The sequence below is a fragment of the Scophthalmus maximus genome, chromosome 14 (genome assembly GCF_022379125.1).
Source record: "Scophthalmus maximus strain ysfricsl-2021 chromosome 14, ASM2237912v1, whole genome shotgun sequence".
Taxonomy (NCBI): Eukaryota; Metazoa; Chordata; class Actinopteri; order Pleuronectiformes; family Scophthalmidae; genus Scophthalmus; species Scophthalmus maximus.
The window spans coordinates 2,600,465-2,625,866 of record NC_061528.1 but is presented as its reverse complement, the minus strand read 5'-3'; the positions used below and the strand labels follow the sequence as shown (position 1 = coordinate 2,625,866).

Here is a 25,402-nt window from a genome sequence, read left to right as displayed (position 1 = left end):
GAAGAGCAAGCGGGACCTGACGATACCTCTGCTGTGGAAAGCAGAGTTTTTTTGGGGGGGGTTTACAGACATCAACGCGCCAACTCGCTCGCCGAGGTCGTCCTTCTATGGGCTCACTCCGACATTTGACCGGAAAAATTCCGCAGAACGTCCGGAGCAGCGTCTGCAGACATTGTCATTTTCGTAGCAGCTCCTACGGAAGATGTCCGGACCTCGGTCACATGTCTGAAAAGCAGCTCCGCAGTGAACGTGGTCGGGAACAAGCAGAGGAAATCGCAGTTTGATTTTTCTTTATTTCCTTTTGAGCTACGTGTCTACTTAAAACTGATACATGAGCATAGCTGCAGTTGGGCTTATATGAATGCACGTGCGCTAATGGAAGCTCTCGCTCACATCACGTCAACAGTTTGCCGCACGTAAAGTTAGCTTTGAGAAATCACCGATTTCGTAACACTTCTTCTCGGGCAAAAGTGTTTTGGGCAGCCCTGTGTTCGTCCAGCACACACAGATTTACTCACACTGGTCCGTACGACCTTTTCGACAAAAGTTACCGGAAGTTTCGTTACCGAACGTGAGGCTCCCCCTTCACGTCCAATGGGACGACAAGGTGATAAAGAAACAGCCCGGTGGTCAATTAAACTTACTTAAACATGTGCTGGACAGGTGATATATAAATATGAATCGAGATTTCCTGCCTGGTTCTGTTCACACACGTCACTGAATTGTGACGTCCTCTGAACCTACGGCTCAATTTCAACACTTTGCATCAAAGATGCAGCGGAATCTTTTTTTATTTTTTTTGCTGCAGCTCTCAACCAAAAAAAAGGTTCAATTCCATCCTCTCGTATTTTGCGACCTTTGCAAATATATTTTTTTCTCACATAGCCATATACAGTATAACCCTATAAAAAATGTTTTCTTCTTGTGCCGTCTTACAGGCAGCTGGAAAAAACATCTCTTCTTATAAAACATCTTTGCTTCTCTCTCTATAAAGCGTCGTTCTTTCTCAGTAGCTTTTGTTTTTCTGAGGCGATTCCTCTCTCACGTGAACTGATTTACGTAAAAAAAAAAAGGCTTGTTTTTTCGTAGATTGATCCGGTCTAATTTCTGTGAATTTAAAACGATTTTATCCTAAAAGTGCAATTTCCGGCGTCTGGGGAATCTACGCAAGTCCTATTTTCCATAATACGAAATACATCCTTAACAAAGGGAAAATCTGGAGTCGTGACACATGCAACATGTCTTCATCAATAAACCAATCGGAGTATTTCACGAATGGGGAGATACGAACTTTTTCATCACCACGTTCGCAAACATCCACACTACGAAAAAAATGACATTAACGGTTTCTGGATTAACCCTGAGCGGGAACAGCATTAACATGGCAGCTTTTACCGCATTTCCTGATGCAGTCTGGGAAATCACTCTTATACCTTTTCATAAAAAAACAAACAAGAAAAAAACCTCTCTCTTTTAGCAAATTTTGGTTTTTAAAAAACGGAATAGAACGTCTGAGGAGACAGATCAAAATGGCCGCCGCCGTCTCTCTGTCCTGGTTGTTGTTTGTTGTGATGGAGGAGCAGCGATGGTAACGTCCGTCATGTCGGACTTTTTGATACGGACGCGTCAGGAACGTCGAACTCTACGGGGTATTTGGCCGGAGCCAAAAGGATTTCCTCACCGTGGTGTTGATATTTTATAAAAACTAACTTGTGCCTCGTCCGCTGCCATATTGTACAGGAACTTTGCTCAGTTCGATATAAACCACATTTATTTAGCCAAGTAGTCGAACTTTCTATATCATAATACAATATATATATGCTCAGCAAAAGTAACCACCCTTTGTCTATATACTGTTCAATGCTTCTTTTTTTTTCATAAATACATGTGTGCAACGATTAAAAACTGTGTTTGGCTCATTTTATTGTAAAGTCACTGTTAAAATAATCCGACACTGAGGAAATTCACCCGTTACAGCAGCAGCAAGAATCAAAGGCTTCAGGGAAATGAGGTCAATACTAATATATATTTTTTTTAAAATAGAGGAGAACTATACAAATGACTAAATTCAGTTCATTATATACAAAGAGTGAATTGTGAAAAAGAGACTAAGATGTGCAGTGGTTTGGTTTGTAGAAAAAATCTACATCTTGAAATATTGACAAATTTTTTTGCTTGTTAATTATATCTATTGGATATTTACAGTAACTTAAAAATTAAGTTTGTAGAACTTCCTGTTCCTGTCCGACCTTAACCTTCATCTTTCAGGTTGTCGGAGACATTTTCTCTCTGCTGTTAACAATGATATGTGTTTCCACGCAGTTCGATGGCGTCGCCCTGGGCTGCGGGGGGAAAAACATAATGGAATTTTTTTTCACCATTAGACCGAGAAATTATTCGAGGAAAATAGTCAGCGGATTTAATCGATAATGAAACAGGTGTCAGGTGTGTTCAATTTCAAAGTGATGAAAGAGGATTTAAATGGTGTGTGTGTGTGTGTGTGTGTGTGTGTGTGTGTGTGTGTGTGTGTGTGTGTGTGTGTGTGTGTGTGTGTGTGTGTGTGTGTGTGTGTGTGTGTGTGTGTGTGTGTGTGTGTGTGTGTGTGTCGAAAGTAATGATGGTTTGTGTCCACCAGGGGGCTCACTCTCCCTGTCCTCACCTACAAGGATTCTGCACATAGTGTATTTAAATATTCAAATAAGAATTTACAGGATAACAATGTGCATATCTTTTAATGTTTTCAATCAATCATGGATGAAAACACGAACCTGGCTTTTGGCTGCATTTAGTAATATAATCTGATTATAAATTGCATTAATGACATTTGGAAATATCAACTCAATGCCTTTATGCAATGCCTAATGTACCTTCTATTTTGTCCACTTGAATTCTACACTTGTTTCATCAAGTAACTGAATTAAAATGTCCGAGATTCTTCATGACAGAAAGAAAAAGGAAGTTGCTTAACAGCTTTCAGTTGTTTGAGCCTGTAAACTTTGAATTGAACAAACTTAAATCATTTGTGTGTAATTTGGTCAACAATTGTCTTTATCCAGTGCAACAAAAAAAAAGAGGTTGAATTATTTATAACATAAAACAGAAAGTGAAAAGCTTCACAAATCTTCAAATATGATTGACAGGCTGCAGAAAACCTCCGTCTGGTTTTTATAGTAATTATATATTGTTTATCTGTGACCAGCTCACAGGATCCTTCATCTGCTTTTATTTGTTGAAAAAAAGACTATATAGCTGCTACATAATTTTTCATATTATTTAATGTTTCTCTTGTTTTGTCCCAAACACAGTTTGGCTCCAAGCCACAATTTAAATGATCACTTACGAAGCCACAACCTTCATGCATATTTCAACAGCCCCCCCCCCCTGCGAAGGGAGATCCCCGGGTTTACAGAGAAAGATGCTGCATGCTGATATTATATTATATACTGTACAGCTGAGTGTGTGTCGAGTTCACCAGGTCTCCTCAGATTGTGTTTCTGCAGAATTCAACTGAATTTAATTCTGCATTAATTAACAGTTGTTTTTCCTCTTTCTCTCTCTTTCCTCTTCTGGAGCCCAGACGTTACCTTCTTGAGGGGAGACATTACGAAGTCACTGGTCAGTAGATCAGCGGACAGATTCTCGTGCTGAGTCCTGGTGGGCGGACTAAACCATTTCAGTGAGAGGACCCTCGGAGAACCTCCACTACGAAATACATTGTTCAGTCTCTCACGAAAGTGTTGGGCCAATTTTAAATTTACGTTATGACACTAATTACTTAGAAAACACTAATTCCAGGCTTTCCAGGGCCACTCCAATATTTGGACTCGAGTGAAATATTTGCGCGATGTCACGAAACTAGCGATTATAGCGTTGAGCTCCTCGCTAACGTCACTGACGTCTGCATCCGACAGAGAGCGGACGGATATTCTCGGGTTGCGATCACTCGCGTTACCCACGGCAGTAAATTATTATAATAGAATTATTAATAATAATAACAATTCAGGCGGCACAAACCCCGCGCAACACGAAATGCATCGAATTGCATCGACTTCGTATGTAATCTCATCGCACGAAAAATGTGCATCGCGTTTGTCTGGTCATTCTGTAACGCGGAGGTCGTTCTTCTTTCACCCGTACAACGTAGAAGGAGCTCGGCGTGTTTCCTCGCGCTCTTTGTGAAGTCCTCGGCCCGCGCGCACGCTCCCCTGCAGGCCGACGACCTTGACGACCTTGACGACCTTGACCGGGGCAGACAGACTTCTTAACAAGACCACAGCTCTCTGTTCCTCGCCGCTCTGCCGACGCTCGGAGCACAGAAAACACATTTGCAGCTGCGGTGGCGTCCGTCCCCCGGGACGCACTGTGTCCAAACAAACACAAACCCTCTCTTGTTCCCGACCCGCCGCTCCTGGAGGCATGAAGGGCAAAGTGTGTGTGTGTGTGTGTGTGTGTGTGTGTGTGTGTGTGTGTGTGTGTGTGTGTGTGTGTGTGTGTGTGTGTGTGTGTGTGTGTGTGTGTGTGTGTGTGTGTGTGTGTGTGTGTGTGTGTGTGTGTGTGTGTGTGTGTGTGTGTGTGTGTGTGTGTGTGTGCAACACAAATGTGTGTTTAGAGTGGCCACCGCTCAGGATGATTGGCAGTCTGCAGGACGCTGAAGAACAACTGTGTGTGTTGCGGTTGGAGGAGAAGAAGAGGTTCACATGAATTGGTGTTTTAAATTGTTGTATCCTTCCAACAAAATGCCAACTTTGCACATCATGTATCTGTAATGTAACAAGCAGCTTGCCGTAACATTGTTAGGGCATATTCCTGTACCCCAGAGGATAGACCCTTGTCACAAAGACAACCTAAAAAATATCACCCTCACTGTGGTGGATGGACGTCACCCTATTTGTTTGTAAGCTGCCATTTTGAAGCCTCTTGTTTAGAAATTTGGCCGGCGCCATCTTGTTTTTTGTTGTTTTTTTAACCAAAAGTAACCATATTTGGAGGAGCAGGGGGTGTGGCCTGACTGAGAGCTCGTCCACTGTACGTCCACCTACGCCCGCAACCTGCACCTATTGGACGGTACCAGCTGTCAATCGCGCTGTGTCCACGCCCCAGTTCATCCGCTGCTTTATCGTCTATTTGACTCTAAATGAGATCATTAATTTACAAAATGAACACGTCACGCTGTTATTGAAGAAGACTTGAAACTGAGAGGTTGAACCATACACTCCTCAGGAAAATGTTCTACTGACGTTATGAATCAAGTGAGAAGAAGGCGAGTCATTTTCTCGTAGACTTCTCTAGAAACAACCAGTGGAGTCGCCCTCCGCTGGTCATTACAGGTAATACAGGCTTCAGGCACTTTCCACAAAAAAACCAAACAGTAAAAACACTGAGTCGACTGCGACGCGGCCCATCAGCACGTTGGCCTAGTTTTCTTCCTACATGTGTTGTGGGGGGTCTTCTGCCGCCTCGAGGGTCTCATCTGGTCACATGACTCAATATATGCATTTCCATGTACAGCTGCACATTTAGTGTCATCTGTCTTTGTCTGCTGTCTTTTTCGTTAAACACAACTGCCTGAAATCAAACCACCCACAACACGAGCCGACCGCACGCCGTCCACAGCTGTGAGGTTCAGGCCTGTGACTAAAGGTTGTTTTTTTAGTTGTGGATTATAATTTTCATTTCATCGTTGGAGATGAGAAAAGATGGGAGCTGATAGGAAATGCTGATTCATTCGTCTGAGTCACTGACGCACACGACCACGAGCTCAGAGCCGTGGGCTTCAGTCCTCCAGGCAGAGGATAGCAGCATCTTTTTGTAATGTTAATATTATGCAAAACAATTAATATAATGTATATATTTTTCCTCCAGCATTCCACACCTTCAAAACCAAGCAACATCTTTGATTTTTGTTGTTTTTAATAATTAAAAGGAAGAAGTGTGACATTTCGCAGGAAAGTTTAAAAAAACTTTCAAAAGCTTCCAGGGCGAGGTTGTATTGATTCCTACGCAGACCTACTGTAAGACCGCAGAGAACTATTGTTGTCGCATATTCAAATATTCAATAGACAAAAATGTGACTTTACTATGATAGAAAATTTTGCAAAGTAAATAAAGCTGGTGCCAGTTTTTTTGGGGGGGAGGGTATTTAAACTTTAAAAATTACAAAATTCTAACATTTTTTTCTCCAATTCATTGTATTTGTCTGCTAATCGACTAATCGCCGTTGAGTTGAGTTAGCCCTGATGCTAACGCTTTCCACTAGTTAACGCTAGGAGCCAGAAAAACGAAGTAGGAGCTACAGTGGAAAAAATTAAGATAACTAATTATCTCCAAACCGTTTTTGACAACTTCCTCAGGAGGAGGAAAGAGTACCTGCATAGATTGCTTTTAGCAATGAAAAGTGCTCTATAATGAAATTTATTATTATTATTATTATTATACCGCCGTCTTTACGACTTGGACCAAACAGTCATACCACCTGGAACCACCAGGGGGCACCAAAGTCGTCTGTTTTCCTCTTTAACGCAAATTGTTACTGTACTGAAAACGGGATCAAAATAGGGATTAATCTCTCAAAAGAATATTTCATTTTGGCTATTTTTTTATTTATTTAGCCTCCTGACGAGAGCGACACCGACCGCAGGTTTCATCCTTCTTTCCCACCGACTGCAGCTTCACGCAGGCCCACGAAGAAGAAGAAGAAGAAGAAGAAGACGTGCCCCCCCCCCCCCCCCCCCCCCCCCCCCCCCTCTGCTGCTGCTGCTGAACGCCTTAAAAACAGAATTCACCTACATAATTTAAAAAGTCTAACCCCTGACCCACATTCACGGGGCTCCGCACAGAAACCCTCCATCGCTGCTCGAGCTGCGCGCTGATTGGTCGGCGGCGGCGCCCGGCCCGGGGCGTGAGCGCGCAACCGGCCCGTGTTTCCAGGAGACTCTCCCACGTGCCCGCGCGCATGTACATAAGAAGCTTCCTGAGCGCGCGGCCGGGGCGTGCCCGTCAGTGGAATGCGCGGCCCCGCTGGCCCTCCTCCTCCTCCTCCTCCTCCTCCTCCTCTGCAGCTCCGCCGCTAATTGGAGAGAACCGCTGATGTAGATTATGAAATGTAGATGGTGGAGGAAGGTTTTTTTTTCCTCTTCTTCTTTCTCCTCTTGCGGTTATTTCAACTTGCGTCGTTTCGTGTTTGCGCCGCGCAGGTGGAGACGAGGAGGGATCGTGCGCACACCGCGCCTCCTCTCATAATCCCATCCAGATCTCTCCCCGCGGATGAAAACAGCACGTCCTTCTCGTTCTCTTCTTCCTTTTCCTTGGAGCAGGTGGATGTTCGTTCCACGAGGCCCGATGGACGGGACCACGTCGGCTGGGTTCTTTCTCTTCTTCCAACTTTGAGCGCTTCTAGCGGGTCGGATTCTAATGTGCGTCACTTTGTTCCGATTTTATTTTAATCCCGTGAAGTGACGCGGCTCGTCAAAACAAACCAAACAAGGCTCAAGGACGTCGCGCTCCAGCTGCACTTCATCTTTCTTTACCCACTTTTCTTTTTCGTCTTCTTCATTTTTTTTTTTTTTTTAATAAACAATGTGTGTGCAAGTGTTGATTTTGAGGATTACAGCTGATTTTTCCTTCTACATGTAGACGAGGCTCTCCCTCCCTGTGTGTGTGTGTGTGTGTGTGTGTGTGTGTGAGGGGATTCGTCAGAGGCTTATATAAGCTCGGTCGTCATGTATGCAGGACGCAAGAGGAGAAAACCGGTCCAGAGAGCGTGAGTTCATCCATGTTTGATTTTTTCATTGTCAAGAAAACACACAATTAAAAAAAAAAACAGCCTCGTTGTCAAGTGTAAAAAGAAAATGTTTTGTTTAATACACCCGGGAAAAGTTCTTGGAAAATACATCCGTTTAATTATTTTAAGCCAAATGAATTATATTATCTGTATTCATTTTAATATTGTCACTTCCCGGAGCTGCTGTGTCTTTAATGCCTGCGGATTATTCCAGGCCTGCAGCGGCAGCACAGAGATTCTAACCTTCAACACTTCTCTCCCTTTTGAATTACATAATGTTCATAAAGCTGTTTATGACTAATGCACGAAAAAAAACACGATTCATAAAGATATATGAAGATTATTATTTATTTCCCCCTCTTCTCTACATGTCCCGCAGCGTGTTGCGCCATTTTTCTGTCAAACCCCCTTCACCGGATCAGACTGACAGTTGGTTGGTCAGTTTGGGATAATAAATGTTCAGTCGTATTCAATTTTTATCATCGGTACTGGAAAAAAAAAAATCATAATATGACCACATAAATAATATTTTGGCCCTGATTTCTTTGAAGTGACTCCAAGGCTATAATTGTCTCAAACATTAAATTACATCTTAATTAGTCTTCAGCTTTGCTTTATCCTCTATTATTTTATTTTATTGTATTTATTATTTGCTATATTTGTTATCCACCAGTCACCAAAGCAAATTCCTTGTATTTGAGAACCTACTTGGCAATAAACTTAAGATGTATATATAAAAAATATTGTGATATTTAAATTTAATTTATCCTTACAGTATAGTCTAACACCTCTGGTATGACATCATTGACGCCAATATTTCAGGAATATGAGTTAAAAAAAATAATAATATAAACAATAATTGTCAGGGTGAAAGGAAAATGGACAGTGAATCAAAAACTGTGTCTATGTTCATTTCCATATGTATAACATGTGACTGACTTTTGGAAAAAGCTTTGAACTGTGCACAGCAGGACTCAGTGAGTCAGACTGTGTTGATGCTGCATGAACTCGACTACAGCTGCACTCTACTGTACTGTACTGTACTGTATGTGTCAATAGCTGCAGGTTCATGCTTCGTCACCTGTGAAGTGATGATTAATTTCAGTCTCCTCTGAACATTTGTGCTCGAAGGTTGATGGTGATTCCCTCAAAGAAAAAAATTAACAAAAAGGAGGCTGAGGCCTCTGCAGACGTTCAGTAAGACTCACACAGACACAAAGATGCTGAAATTAAACTCAAATAAATTAATTGAATAATTACTATTTTCATTATCATTTCCTATTATGAAGATTTACTGTATAAACATAAGATATAAGACATAAGAGGCTTTATTGACATTGTAATTATTGTACAATGACAATATTCATCAAGAATATTTACAATATCTAAAGATATATATTTTTTAAATATGTACGACAACAATGTGTACAAACATAAAAAAATAAAAACATTGAACATGGAATTTACAACACGTACAGTGCAGATTAAAACTGGTCTCTAAAATATGTTCTGGTTTCTGGATTAATCAAAATTCAATAAGAAGCTGTAAGACATCCTGAAATATATGAAATGATTTGATGCGATTGTGTTATGATGGTATAGATTAAACAGATAATAGAATTGATAGTGATACATTTTATGGTAGTAAACACACACACACACACACACACACAGAGAAAGAACAGCAGTGGAGGTCAGGTTCAGTGTAAACATCTCTCCATCCGTCCACATTCAGGCCCGGTGATGAAATGTGACAGTGTCAGTGTGTATGATTTGGGAGCAGCCATGGCCGACACACTGTATCCCGTCAACTCGCATCTCCATTACGTTCTTCACCTTCTCTCGGCTGTGTACAAATATTAATAACCTCTGATGCACAAAGTCTTTGATCCAAACGTTGAACCTCCGGCCAAATGTAGGCCAAACAATTGACAAGGCCTTTTATCAGCAACTTCATCCTGTTCACTAATGTTTCCGTCTGTTACATGGTTGTTTGCTTACACAACATTTCTTTAAGAATTAAACCTTTAATAATATGATCAAAAAATCATTAGTTTTGTTAATGATAATAATAATAATAATACATTTTATTTATATGGCGCTTTTAACAATCCTCAAGGACACTTTACTTAGGATGACACAGACGCAAGTACAAGCAAATAACTAGAGATTTAAACTACATCTAATTATATAAGATATCAAATTAAAGATAACTATAACTAATGACTAGACATATGTTGTATGTGTTTTCACATATGATAAACTAGAGTGGTACAATGTAGAGCACATGCCTCACGCCAAGGCCCAACAATCCAAACATGATTGTCTTGTTCCTATAGTATAAATATAAAAGAACAAATATGTCATATTTGTTTCTTTATACTTTCTAAAAACGATCAAAGATGCAGATGGAGGTTTCTGGCTCTGTTTTTTAACGTACGCTGGCAAAAAAAAGACTAAAATATAAAAAATCTGCAAGATTCTCATTTTTATTTGGATCACCACCAAATTGCACACACTCTTAAATATCTGTCCAGCATAATACTTGCTTTTTTTGTTTTTCCTAACAACATCAAGATTTATTCCCAGAAAAATTTACGAAAATGTGGAAAAATGCCCCGTGTTGCAACGTTAAATAAAGTAGACAAAAATTTCTGGATCTGACACTTAATCAACATTAGCACCAAAATTGTACAGGTTCTTCCCAGAGATAGGCCCCACCCCTCCACCAAGTTTGGTGGAAATCAGTTCTTTACTTTTTGGCTAATCCTGCTAACAAACGAACAAACAGGTGAAAATAAATAGGTATCTAAATTTAAAAAGATAATGCTGCTTTAATTAACAGTAGCAATGTATCAAAAGGAAAGTGCAAATAACAAAAGTATGTTCAAAGTTAATCATGACCTTAAAAATACCCTTTCCAATTTTTTTTGTAGGATGACCAAGATCCCCAAATATCTGGGATAATAACCCCAAAAATGTGTTGTTTTAATCCCAATATTTGGTATAGTGGACTATAAAATATATTTGCTGCAATCCCAGGATTTAATCCTAATTCAGTTGTATCTTCTTAATTTTTTATACTTTATTTTGGCATACCCAAAAATAGTCAATTGACCCAAAATGTCCTCCAAGCTCACAATTAAACAACGGCAAAAGTGAGAAAAGCCTAAAGAGATCTCACTGTTTCTTTGTGTTTGTTTGGGGCCCCTGAATGGCCCAAGAGTGGCCCCAAGCTGACACTTTGTCCTCTTTTACAATGTTCATCAGGGTGAAGCAGGCGCCGACCGAAGGGGCCAAATCCAACCCGTCCAAACGGCACCGAGACCGGCTGAATGGCGAGCTGGAGCGGCTGGCCAGCCTGCTGCCTTTCCCCGAAGAGGTCACCGCCAGTCTGGACAAGCTGTCCATCCTCCGCCTGAGCGTCAGCTACCTGCGCGCCAAGAACTTCTTCTCCGGTAAAGGTCCAGTCCTTGTTACGAAAGTTAAACGAGAGTTGAAAGGCCACGCTCAGCCCCAAAAACTTGAGCGTTGCTCATGAATTATACTGTATCTACTCTCAGCCGGACCAGTGCTGTCTCTGATTGTTCGGTATTGGTTGACTCTTTCGCGTAACGACAGTTGCACCGATGGCAATGTTCTCATCTGTCACATAAACCTGATTAGTAGCACAGTTTTGGGAAATCATCCTGTTTGCTGGGAAACTCACAGAAGATCAATATCAAATTAATGAGTTGTGTGGCCAGCACACACAGAGAGAGGGGAGGACACTGTTAGCCTAGCCTCCATGATGCATGGAAAAAAAATCTGCCCATCAATTCCCATGTCGACCTTTTCACATTTTGCATTTTGCTTGTTGAAAAGCAGTGGGAAAGAGATTTTAGGGGGCAGCTAATGTTGGATGTTTCTTGATCGATGATCAATGCCTGGAGATCCAGCCCTACGACACCACAGTGGGCTTATTTTTGAGACGAACAAATTAGGGAGTAATGAAATTAAATGAGTCTGGAAGTTCGGATGTTATGGACAAAAGACAATAAACACTGGAAAATGTCATGACAGCTTTACCTGAGAATATGAAGAGAAAGAATTCATAGCTTGGGTGGATGGAGGGATGGATTATCTCCAAAGGGGCAATTTGGTTTATGGTAGTAGTCAACACAAATAAAAAAAATAAAAAAAATAAATACAGGACAAAAATACATGGACATACAGTGGGATTCATAACTTTGACATTGTAATGAAATACAAAAGAACAATACAAGTCTGTTCCTCCTTGTTATGCAATAGCCAGTTGACAGCTGATGGGAAGAATGAGCTTAAAGAGGTAACAGACAACGTTGGTGCCCCCTGGTGGGTCCATGTGGTATGACAGTTTGGTCTCCGTCGTAAAGACGGCACTACGGACGCAGGTATACTTTTCCCTCAGAGCTCCTGAGGAAGTTGTCAACGCCACTTTGGAGATAACAGAGAAAGAAGAATTTACACTGAAGCTTCGTTTTTCTGGCGACTAGAGGTTAACTAGCGGCAGTGTTAGCATCATGGCTAACTAAACGCCAGCAGCCTGGATACTGTCCGAAGCGGAAAAATACTGTAGAAATACCAACTTTTTAAAAATAACCTCAAGTTAAACGTCTGGAAGTATTAATATGCAGAGTGATGCCTCCTCTCTAATGGCAGGAGACAAAACTCCGAAGGTGTCGTGTTCGCCAAAATGGCCTCACGTCCCAAACACGTCCCAATAGCCCGTTCTGGTTAGATTGATGTCAACTGGTTCAAGAAATGATACTCAAGAGATTTTCAGGAGAGAACTATCAACATTAAATCCCCAACGTCCCGGAGAAGAAGAAGAGTCTGTGATCACAGTCTGTTCTTCACAGTGCCACCATGAACTGGTGGCTATGGCTTAGCAGCCATGTGTGAAAACTTTGAGATTGCTTTTAGCAATGAAAAGTGCTCTATAAATGAAAATTATTATTATTATTATTATATAACAGGTGAAGATGTTTTGGTTTATTTTCTTTTGGCTATAAGTTTCCAACCTCAACTTCATTTCTGGATGAAAGCAAAACAGAAGCCTACAGCATCTCTTGTCAGTCGCTGTACACTCGGGAAGGAAGGAAAACGAGGATCAGGAAGCAGCACTTTGTTTTATTTAAGTGGCGGCTGTTGCGGAACGAGCTCAGTTTTTGCTCCGGTCCCTGCAGCCATTACAAGAATGTCACAACGAGCCGAGTTGCCCGCTCGCTCGCTCGCTCTATTTGCGCTGGATATGTTTGCCGACATCTCACGGCTCATCTCATCAGCCAGAGATGTGGAGAGACCACCACACACAGAGAGAGAGAGAGAGGGGAGCAAGGCAGCCACCGCCTTATCCAGATGATTTCATACCAGGGAGAGGCCCTCAATATTTCATCCAGACCCTGGTCTACGAATGTGTGTGTGTGTGTGTGTGTGTGTGTGTGTGTGTGACGAAGATGAGGATGTCCATTAGAAACCGAACACCGAAGCATCGAGCAGGAGTCGCATGCCAGCGGACTGAATGTGTACAGTTTTCTCTACTGTGCGGAGTGAGGACATTGTTATTTTAGGCGGCGATCTTTCAAAGAGAATGCTGCAATGCGGCCGTCGGATGCTCTCGGCGCATGAATTATTGAGAGAAACCCTTGAGTTTAAAGAATTTATGAAATGGAAGCAGAGCAATGTTTGTTTAAGGTGGCGGCTTTTTTGAAATGGCTGTTGGGGCTGGGGGAGGGGGGGGGGGGGGCGGGGACAGGACAGGACGCAGCGCCCGGTGATAGGAGTGTGTTCGCTGCGTTTATGCATTTCATATATCGTTATTGCCTGTGTGTTGTGTGGTAGCTGTGTGCGGTCCGTATGTTTTGTACATGTGGCGACTCCTGAAGTGGGCGGAAGTCGCTGAGGTCGGCAAGATTTTCCTTTCATCGGATTAATTTGCCTCCATTCATTTCAGCCCCGCGAATAGGATTTGCGTTTTTGTTATTTCCCATTCTGTAACATATGGAAGTCATTGACTACCTGTCAGGGCGAATTATTGATAGTGGATTTCAGTACCAACAGGTCACAGTGGAGCCTATAGACAAGCCCTCTTGTCTAACTGCATTAGCCTACTTCCTGGACAGTGTCTAAGTAATTAACGAGCTCAGGGCTCTTTACATTGACGAGGCGGCTCCTCGGAGGGAAAGCTCCGTAAGGTCCCCGAGGGCCGACGCTCGGGTCCGCCTTTTGTGGTAAGCCATAATTTGTTGTATGTAAACAGCGCAAAATCCCGCCCGTCCCAGGCATCCGACCCGGGGTGGTCAGCGGGGCGAAGACTTAGCTCCAGTACAGTCTGGGAACGCTGCCACTGCTCCAACGCTCCGCTGTTGAATCGTTTGTTTGGATGTGTAGAGGAAGCTGTTAAACGCCCCGCGGAGCTCCGTCCTTCATTAAGTATTAAAATGCATTAGATTTGCTTTGTGCTGTGCAGAGGTACACTTCTCGTATGGTTTTAATATTTGAGGTTTGTCGCAGCCGAAACACTCGCCACCATGGCTGTTTGCGTGGAATTGAATATATATCGCAAGAGTTGAACAAAGTCCCTTGTGGAGCCCAGTTATTATTACGGTATATTATCCAGCCCGGCGGCCATCTTTGTTATTGTCTGGAGCTGCACAATGGCATTGTTCCTTTCAGTCAGTCAGACGAGACGAGAGGGACGTCACCTCTCTTAACACCATTAAAACACTGGGATCACCCCACCCCATGGATGTGAAGCCCAGTCAACTTCTGCAGGAGTTGCATTTTGGTCCGAGAGCGCCATCGCTGGTGGTTTTCCAGCGGTGTTGGCACGGTCACCGATAATCAGGCGTGGAGAATCACTGAAACGCTTGTTAGAATTAGTCTGCTCTCTCCTCTTTATATCCACGCGTGTTGTGTCAAACGCTGGTCCAGAAAGACATATCTAAATTATGAGATTTCCATCAAATTCGACACCCTGAGCTTCCCTCTCATTTAGGCTCAGATTTTCCACGGACCAGCACTTTGTGTTACTGAAGTTTCTTGAAAACGAATAGGTTTACTGAACACATTCATGCCTAGCAGATGAGGAACAGTTCATATCTTCTAGTGTCACCTTTGGGACAAATTATAATTTCCATTCGCAGGCCTATACTGCTGGTAAGGTGCAAGAGATAGGACAGACTTGTATGTAATGCAGGATACGTAGGATAGGTCCGAAAGACAACATGCAAGGCCTACAGACCTTTAGTTATTATTCTGTAAGTGTTTTATCTTGCAATTAAAGCAAGACACTTAAACACATTGTGGCTTTTTACCTTGCCGGTTATTTTGCGCAGTAGCCATGCGCACCCGGTGCAGGTCATGCTACCTGCTGAGAACTGTATTCTTTTACATGTGGACGAGAAACGGTACAAACTTTATGGATGTTTTTAGGGGCCACCGACGTGGGCGGGATGTTCAATGTGACAAGACATACCAATGTGTTTGTGTGAGAGAGAGAGAGCGAGAGCGACAGTGAGGCAAAGAGCGCTGCACACAGCTCTAAGTTACAGATCTGGGTTTTTTTTAAATATTACAGTGGGTTGCGACTGTCACATGAAGAAGTCACAATGAAATGAGAAAATTACCTAATTGGGGTATGCATCCCCCCTCCAATGTTTCCTCCTCCCAAGCTGCTCCAACGTGACAAGGTTTAGTTCCTTTAGATTTGTGCTGTTACTCTAAAACCTTCCATCAACCTGCTCAAGCGGAGCGGTTGATGATTCAGATACATCTTGTTTAATGTGGAATATTTCTTCCACATCAGAGGGAAAGTGAAAACAACAACAACGTGGCTTAATGAAGTTAAATCTCACATCCTCACTCGGTCATCCTGCAGAGATCGCAGCGAGGATCGGTCCTGTGGGGCAAATTGTTGTGGCGTTTACGGCGGAGGAAACCCTGACGAGATCCTGGATGACACAACTAAGCCAATACGAGCTCTCCTGGGTTTCCTGGAAGAGTCCTCGCCCGCAGCCAAATGGCTCGACCGTCCCCTTTTTCCTTTTCCTGTGCCCCCTCGTTCACCCCCTGATCCCTTTCCTCTTGTCTGTGTGGAAAAAGGTTCCGTGAGTTTTAGATGCAAGAAGTCAAACCTGCCGTCAGGTGACTGCGGTTAGGTAACGGTCACTCTCTCTCATACATGTCAGATGAGCTTCAGCTAACGCTGCAGTGATTGTAGTTCATAGATCACAGAGTAGAAAAACTCCTGTGATGGACAGGAGATGAAATTATGATTAATCCTGTGATTTTTTTTTTCCATCGTAACAGCATGGCTGTTGTCAAAGTGAACTGCACTCCATTGCAAATATAGATGGAGATTAGGAGAAATAATCCCTGTGGACGGCAGAGGTTGTTCTACGCCAACTGCTCGGCACCAAACGGCAGACGAGCACAATTTGCAGCTAGCTGGTGAACAAAGTGCAGCATTTTGCAGCTTAACGGCCACATATTTCCGGAGGTGGAGACCAAAATGGAGCCAAAAGTGGAGTTAAAATTGGTCTTGAATGAATCACATATAACAACAATGTTGCCGTGAAAACTAAATGAAGTGATAAAATGTGAATGTTGTTTTTACAGCTTGTTGTTGTTTTGCTGCCCCCAACTGGCCAAAAATCAAAAAGAGTTACAAATGAATTAAATCCGTGTATCGGAACAATTCACCCGCATTTCTACCCATTTATTAATTCGTCACACTGCTTATTCTTTGACGGTCGTTGGAGGATGGAGCCAATCTCACACTGACACCGGGCGACAATTTCTTCCCGTATATTGTGATTGTAATATACAACATAATCCAAAATTTACTTAAATCCTTACATTTTTTCTAATTATTTTTATCCCTTTTGGGATTAATTGTTTATTTATTACAAAAAAAAAATAATGAAAAAATATCAAGCCCCAATCAATTATACTGAAAGTGAAACATTATATAATAATATATATGTTTTTTATATAATTTCAAGTGGGATTTCCACTTAAGCTACCAACCACAAGGAGCTTTTGCACAAAAACTAACTAACTTACTAAAATATAACCAGAGCAGAAGAGGAGAAATTAATCTTTCATTCTTTTTTAAAGTTTCCGTAAAGGTAGACGATTCTCTTTATTAAAAAAGCAGCGGCAATAATGCCGCCTTCCATTAATAGAGAGACGGGGAACATGGACCTGCACAGCTCACGCATTATGCAACTCCCACAGGAGGCCGTGGATATAGGAAAATGAATTATGTAAAAGCCCATTCTGCTCCTAATAGAAAACGTACAGCGGCTTTGTTGTGCTCGTGAAGTTTGGTGTGTGCGCTGAAGCAGCGTCACTCGACGGCCGTTGTTAACCAGTGTATCGTGGCAAAATAATGGAGCCGAATTCATGCCAATCGATGTGTTTCGGTGGGAGGGCGGGACGTGTTGTCTGAGAGGAAACGAGGCCACACAACTCCATTTCAACGAGATGAATGTCCACACATTGCCGACGCGACGCGGCACTGGCACACAGCTGGAGCGTGACCGTCAGAGTTTCCGCGCTTCTGGGATTTGTGACGTAAGCTGCGCGGCGGCTGCGAGACAAAAAAAAGGTCTTGTGACATGTCATGATACACGTCTTTGTTTTTTTCCTCCCGCCCCGGACGAGGCGACGACCATTGGACACAGCCCCTCCCCCACCTTCCTGTCGGGTCGTCTTATCTGCGCACAACCGAGCGGGCTACACGATCGGCAGTGGGTCATCCCGTCATGACGACCCCCTCCCTCCCTGCGCCCGTCCCTCCCTCCGTCCTTCCCCTACAGGGGCTTAACCCCCCCCCCCCCCCCCCCCCCCCCCCTCCCCCAGCCCCGCTGATCACGATACGGCTCTGAGAGGAATGCAGGCCACCAAAAGGGAAAAAAAAGACTGGTCATCAGGAGTGACCCCCCTCCCCACCTTACCCCGCCCCGAATCCCATCACCCCTCCTCACCTCCTCCTCTCCTCCTCCTCCTCCTCCCATCTCTCTGGATCGCCCCTCATAAGCAAATATGCAGCCATGTGATCGAAAGGGGGGAGAAAAAACAACCTCAGGAGACACGAAGGCAGCGCAGGGTGTGCGTGCTTTCCCCCCTCCTGCATTAGCGACCGCGTGTTCATGCTCAGCCTCTATATGTGGGACTGTGTATGTTGCGTGCATCCATGTGTATGTTGGGGGGTGGTACGTGTGCATCGCGTGTTCATCTACTGCAGTGTGCAGAGGGGTGGGGGTGGAGGAGGAGGAGGCGGGGGGGGGGGGGGGGGGGGTGAAGGAGTTGGAAACGTTCTATATTTACTCGCTGCCATTCACACTCCGCTAGAATAATTAACGCACAAACACACTCACACATACTGTATGCATGCGTTGCTCTGTGTGTGTGTGTGTGTGTGTGTGTGTGTGTGTGTGTGTGTGTGTGTGTGTGTGTGTGTGTGTGTGTCGCTGCATGTGCATGGAGTGAACTTATGGAAATGAATTTCACCCACGTCGCCCCGTCATTGGCTGCTGATGTCCCTGCAAGGCCGTACGGAGGGGGAAAAATGGGATGTAGTTTTGTTTTAATAGATTCTCAAAGCAACAATACTTTGAATGAGCACACACACACACACGCACACACGCACACACACACACACACACACACGCACACACGCACACACGCACACACACGCACACACGCACACACGCACACACGCACACACACGCACACACGCACACACGCACACACACGCGCACACACACACACGCACACGGGATGTCGATTGTCACTACTGATCTGGATCCAGAGTGTTCTTTCTGTCTTCACTGACCAGCACTTCCTGATTAGCTGCGAACATGTTTGCCGTGAAGATTAAGACCTGAGCTAAGGAGAAAGCTTTAAAACGCATTTACACTTCCTGGAAAACAGTGTGAGACTCGAAGAAGTTTTATAAAAGAAACAAGCAAACAGATCCCATGGACGTTATCCTCATAATTGATCCTGGATCATCCAATCACATCTCTGCTGAGATCTCTATTATTCATTCATTCATTCATCGTCTACCGCTTTATCCATTTAAGGGTCGCGGGGGGTCGCTGGAGCCAATCCCAGCTAACATTGGGCGAGAGGCGGGGTACACCCTGGACAGGTCGCCAGCCTATCGCAGGGCCACATACAGACACGGACAATCATTCACTCTCACATTCACACCTACGGTCAATTTAGAGTCTCCAATGAACCTAACCCCATTCTGCATGTCTTTGGTGTGTGGGAAGAAGCCGGAGAACCCGGAGAGAACCCACGCATACACGGGGAGAACATGCAAACTCCACACAGAAAGGCCCTGGTTGAACCGGGATTCGAACCCAGAACCTTCTTGCTGTGAGGCGAAGGTGCTAACCACTACACCACCGTGCAGCAGATCTCTATTAATGTATTATTATTTATTATTATCTGGTGAGGCTGTCGTCACTCACTTAAGTCGAGTGAATGTTACGAGAGAAGTCTTCTTGTGGATTCTGTCATTTCTTATTGTTTTCCTCGAGCTTTTCGTTCGCTTCGGTTTATTGTACAGAAATGTTAAGGTATGAAGCGGAAACAGATTCCACGACAGATTTATCTATTTAGCACAAATTTCCAATTGTAAAAGCAACGACAGCAAAAGAGAAGCTTTCCGAAAAGAATTCAAAAAGATTGAAATAGGGAATTAAAATGAAAAATTAAATTTGACTCTTTGGGTCCCGATGGTTGGTAACGTTGATCAGAAATCTGAAAAAAAATATTGTTGGAGCCAATCTGTCGAGGCCACGTGGACGCAACGGCCGTCAAACAACATTTCGGAGGAAATGGTTCTGTTATGATGCTTCAGTAAAGAAAACAACAGTTGACCGTCTTCTGTGGTTCAGTCGTATGGACAGTGAGTCACAGACACTCCAGGGAATTGTGCAAACCTACGTATGAATAACCAGGAAGTGTACGACTTCAGCCACGACGGGCCGACGGCCCCCCTCTGAGCCGCGAGAAAGTAAAAGTAAAGTCTTTGTTGCGCGCGCGCTCGTCCTCGCCGCCGCCCTGAGTCCGGCCTGGCAACGGGCCAAAGTAAACTTTGGGGTTAGCGTTTGCTTTCCGCCATGTGGGAGGAGGGGGGGGCGTGTCCTCTCCTCTCCTAATCGCCGGCATTAACGCGGCGCGGTGGCGGCTGAGGATGTCCACCACCAGCGGGTCTGTGTCACCAGACGCCCCCCCCCCCCCCCCCCCCCCCCACAAAGCTTAATACGCTGGGTTAATGCGTCCAAATATAGAACTGTTTCATGATTCAGACTCCTGCTATTGTTGTCGCACGTGACCCGACAGCGGGGACGTGGCAGGACGTCAGTTCTTCAGCTGCTCCATTTGAGGCATTTATATTTTTCGGGGGCATTTGGGTTGATAAGTATATTGATCTGTAATCAGACGTGTTCCGTACTATTAATAGCGGATGCACTGAGTGAACTTGTCAATCTGGGCGAAGCTTAGTGAAGTCTGCACAACGCCCTTCTGTCCAAAAATACCTCTCCCTGATCATCATACCTCTCCCTCTTTGCGTTACGTTACCATTTTTCATGCCCCAATCTTTGCCACGATTGGTCGGAAAAACGAACCCAACGTCTCTTTTGGCAGCGTCGTGTCCCGTCGGTGTTCCGTGGAGGTTACGCGGCCCCGTTGCGCCCGCTGGGACAGAATGCCAGGGTGACATGTAAGGGATTGGGGCGAGGAGGCTGAAGCGCAGGAAAATCCGCCCCTAATCCCGTTGTAAATAGCATGATGGGACAAATTGAAAGTGGACAAACATTTGATAAATATTTGCCGTGTGCTTAAATGTTTTCCTCTGGGTCTCGGCCCGCCAGCACGGCAGAGCCCTCCGTGGGGATAAGCCCCCGGTGAACCCTGGCCCGCCGCTCTGCGGGGCGGTGTCGGTAAGCTTCGTGCTGGACGGGACCAGAGCCAAGCAGTGAAATACTCTGAGACTTCAGGAGTTGTTGACAACTGGATCTCGGTTTTGGCGGGTCGACGTGTTTCTGCAACTGGGTCCTTCAATTTTTTTTTACTTGGAGGACGTTTGTGATTCCTGTCTGGATTTTATTAATTCCAGAAGTGCCACGTTGTGCGGTGGTGGAGGCTCTGTGTACAAAAAGCAGGAGTTTGACACCACAGACTGGATCCCATGTGCCGTTAGCTTGGAGATACTAAAACTTCTTTGTTCTTCAAGTCAAAGCAAAATCGTCATTTTTCCTCATTAGGGAACCTTGAAGATTAAGGATGTATTGTCCGATGTGTTTGCCACACTAGCGATGCCATAGCTACATGGGCCGGGCTAACGTGAGCAAGCTGAATGCCAACTCAAAGACGATGTTAACATGGAGGTAGTCATCGAGAGAGTGACTCACCTGATTCATAACGTCAGTATTTATATGGTTCAATCTCTAGTTTTCTCCAATAACAGCACGAATTATGGTCCATTTACAGTCGAGTAGACGCTAAAGCAGCGTATCCATTGGGGTGGGCGTGGAAATCATTTGATTGCTAGCTAGTACCTTCCGCCTGGGGGAAGGTCCCAGGTGTAGGTGGACGTGCAGGGGACGAGTCAGGCCCCACCCCCTAAATATGGTTACTTCTGGTTTCCACAATCCAAGATGGCGTCGGCCGAAATGCCCGAACATGTGGCTCCAAAGTGGAGGCTCGCAAGACAACGGCGGGGTGCCACTGGGCGCTAGCGCCGAACCACTCACAAATTCTTTCGAGTGGTTCGTGTGAACTTGTGCTTGGCACATGCAAAACAAATTCAGGGCTCCAGGTTCATTGCTGTTATGGCTCTTTACAGATATTAACTAAAATGTATGAAGTGTTGAAATCCAGATGGTTTCTTCTCTGCAGCCTTCTGAGATACTAGGACCTCATTTAAGACTGCACCATTCAGAAAAAGTTAATTGGATCATCAAATTACCATAAACGTCATATTAGATGCAAAAAAACATCAGTTAAAACTAAAATATTCTCCAGGCTCAACTCTACATATTTTCATGGTTATCAGCTTCTCAAAGGAGGAAAAAGAAAGAACCTTGAACTTGTTTGACTCTTCTCTAAATGAAAACAAACATCAGCTTCGAGTCACGTCGCTGCATCGCTGCATCGCTGCATCGCTGCCTTCCAGGAGCAACACGGTGCACTAAAAAAACAACCCAATTGCTTCCAAACGCAGCTGAAATATGACAAACTGTCTGATTTTCCGGGTCACCGCTCGTTTGTCAGGTTTGATCCTTCAAATACCGGAGCGTCAGATAGGTTTGGCCGAGGGCCGACGGCTGGGGGCCCGGAGAGAGGAGAGGTCGACCGGCCTCACGCCTCACGAAGCGTTTTCATTTCTCCAGAAGAAGATTGAAGAACGAGTCATTCCGTTCGACGTTCTGCAAATATATTTTTTGCCCCCAAGATTTAAAGTCTTAATGGCTCCAACAGGAGAAGATATAGAATTCTGGAATCAGAACTTGGCACCGTACAGTAGCTGGTAAATCAAAAGGCTGCCAACAGCCTTTATTAGACTAATTGAAAACGTTCCCTATTGAGATGGAGATTTTTGAAGTTCACAAACGCTTGGTATCAGCAGTACCAGATTTGAAAGGGACTATGATCTATATTTTTATAATAAACTTTCAAATGACCCTACAAGTGATCAACCTACAAAGAATTGTATCTCCTGAAGTTGCAGCTCCCGTCGGCCTCAACGTGAGATCGTTGTTTCACCGTCAAACTCCCCGACTCCCCGTTTAGCAGCTCAAGAGCCGGATGTTTCCCTCGGGAGGTGGTGGAGACCAAACTCAGAGAGCGAACAGAGCAAATATTTGGACGTGTAGCATTCGTCATCATGAGGCCGTCAACAATTTCCATAACTGCTCAATTTTTGGAAGAGTTCACCATCGTTGATTTAAAACGTGACGATATGTCAACGTCGTGTTGGCGGGTTTAAGATTAAAACCCGACAAAGTTTGGTGATTAAAGATACGTACAGTTTAATGATCCATAATGATGCAACACATTTTTTTTGGGACTAAAAAACATGCTCCCACAAAGTAAAATGTCACATTTGTCCGTAAATTCTTTGATTTTAGTTGGTATATTTTCCAGGTGTCGGTAGAAAAAGAAAGAGAAGGGTCTGGCAGAGGGTTTGGGGCCGCTGGCCTCTCCATAACGGCCCTTTGGTGTGTTGTCCAGTAACTTTTGGCCTCCGTTAAGCCAGCACAAGTACATGGGAAAGCCAAGCTGTTCTCTTCAGTTTGCTGGGAACGCCTCTGGGTGATTGCTGAAACGCCATTACGCCGCGCGCGCGTGCGTGCGTGCGTGCGTGCGTGCGTGCGTGCGTGCGTGCGTGCGTGTGTGTGTGTGTGTGTGTGTGTGTGTGTGAGACTGTGACGGCAGTGGGAATGTAAAGTCTTCATTATGTGCCCACTGAAGCTCGATAACAAGATCTGCTCTTTGTGCTCCTCTGGCCGTTCAAGAGGCTTTGTGTTGGCCCACTTTTTTTTCTTTTTTGGCTGGATTGTGCTACTGACTCTGCTGCTGCTGCTGCTGCCGAGTACCTGCGGTTTCTGATGTCAACGGACCACAACACTTAGAAACAGTAGAAACAGTGGTGAAGTAGTTTCTGTACGATCTTAACGTTGAAACCTTTGTTTTCTCTCGATCGTAAGTAGTTATTACACGACCACGATACGATAAACTTTGTTTTCTATTGATGACGGATTAACTGAAAATGAGATGATCCTTGTTGAAGCGTCAGATGTAGTGTTGAGATGAGATTTGTAAATATAAGTAAATATCCTTCAGCATGAGACATTTTCACAAAATGACCTTACTATGTAAAGTGCCTTAATATAATATATGTTGTGATTTGGCGTTTTGCAAATAAGATAAATAGGTTTACAAACACAATACAATTGAATTATATTGTCTTTGTAAAATAGGATAAACTTGTTTGTCTCAGCAGTTTAAATTATTATTATTATCTTTGGTACAATTTTCAATAATCTGGACATCGCATTGGTTAAATGCGCAAATAAATGTACTTTAAAAAAACAACAAAGAGACATCAAGAACTACTGCAACTTAGTAGATTTCCTCAAATAATTATTACGAGTAATTAATTGTATTTATTTATCTTTTGATATCCTTTTAAACAAAGCATTTTTATTACTTTGCATAAATGGCTGTAAATTACTTAAATACAACTATACGTTTATTTGCACGTTTCTTTGTAAAGCCTCATCGGAGCCATCGCCTTTTTGTTTCCCACCGTCGCTCCTGCTCCGAGTGGCACCTGGACATTCTCTCGGTTTGTGAGTCAACAACGCCACACTCGAGCGCATCTGGCATATGCGAACGGCATCGCCCCGACGCCGTTGCCCCGCACCAGTTGGTCGGGATTATGTCACACGCTCGCTCGCTCGCGAGGGCCCGGCCGCTCCAGAAGTCGATCCGAGACGAGATGTGTGTATGGGAATAAGGTCAGGGGTGTCCCGGCCAAAGCTCCGTCCCGTGTGAAGGTAGAAGCCCATATGCTCTCCAGTGTCTGCGCCGACACTCCTGACACCCGCCCCGCTCCGCCGATGGACTCCGAGTTAACCCGCAACGCAGACAACAAAAGGTCTGACCCAGAACCCAGTCACCCAATCATGTCAGACATCACCTTCGGGGCCAAAGGTCACCGCGGGTCACGGCACCGCGGTCCTGCAGGGGTCAGAGATTAATGTGCCTGACCGGCGCTCCCTCGCCCTCTCCCTCTCTCTCATGACATCACCGCCGCTAATCGTCACATCGTTAGAGACATAACCAATTGTTATGGTGATGATATGAGCTGCAGCTAACGGCCTATTGCATTACGATCGATCAACAGATGATCTGTGTCGATCGAAAATGCTGAAATTGTCACATCATCAGTTTCTTTTCTGTCCAGATACGCAGCTGATCCTCACAACTGGAGAAACTGGACAGAAACTGTTGATTAATAGAAAATAACAAATTCATAATTGTATATTCTTACAGGCTTATATATAAATATTAATGTCCTTTACCTAGTGCCCAGATATAACCAGAAATATGTTCAGTGATACTGTTTCCAAGCAAAGTCCAGGTGACGCAGGAAGTTTGATTCATGGATCAGGAATCAGGAACAGGTTTTTTTCTTTAGTAAAGTTTTGTAGAAAAACAATAAAGAGGAGGAATCATGGACACTGGGACATCATTGTTTCCCGCAAAAATAGTCAGAGAGAGATGCTCTGTCAGATTTGGGTTTTTAAAAGAAAATCAAGGACAATGGATTCAGATCTATTAAAGGAGGAAGAAATAACAAAGGATCCAGGAATCAGACGCCTTCATGCAAAGCTGAAATCTCTTCAACAGCAGAGTGAGCTGCTGCTCAGCTGACAAACAGATTTTAGGGAAATGTACCAAAGTACAGTAGTAGTCTGCAAGAAAAGAGATACTTATAAGAGTGTTGATGTTTGGAACTGTGCTATATATATATATATATATATATATATAAGTATGTTCTGAATC

General features: G+C 44.0%; 1 protein-coding gene across 1 annotated transcript in view; it reads left to right on the top strand.

Moving 5' to 3' along the window:
* The first annotated feature begins 7,115 nt into the window (after positions 1–7,115).
* LOC118283127 (aryl hydrocarbon receptor-like) overlaps positions 7,116–25,402 on the top strand; it is a 32,880-nt gene continuing 14,593 nt past the window's right edge. The window contains exons 1-2 of the mRNA XM_035604844.2: positions 7,116–7,759; positions 11,051–11,238. Of these exons, the coding sequence (XP_035460737.2) occupies positions 7,719–7,759; positions 11,051–11,238 (229 nt within the window). The 5' untranslated portion in view covers positions 7,116–7,718. The remainder of the gene's footprint in view (positions 7,760–11,050; positions 11,239–25,402) is intronic.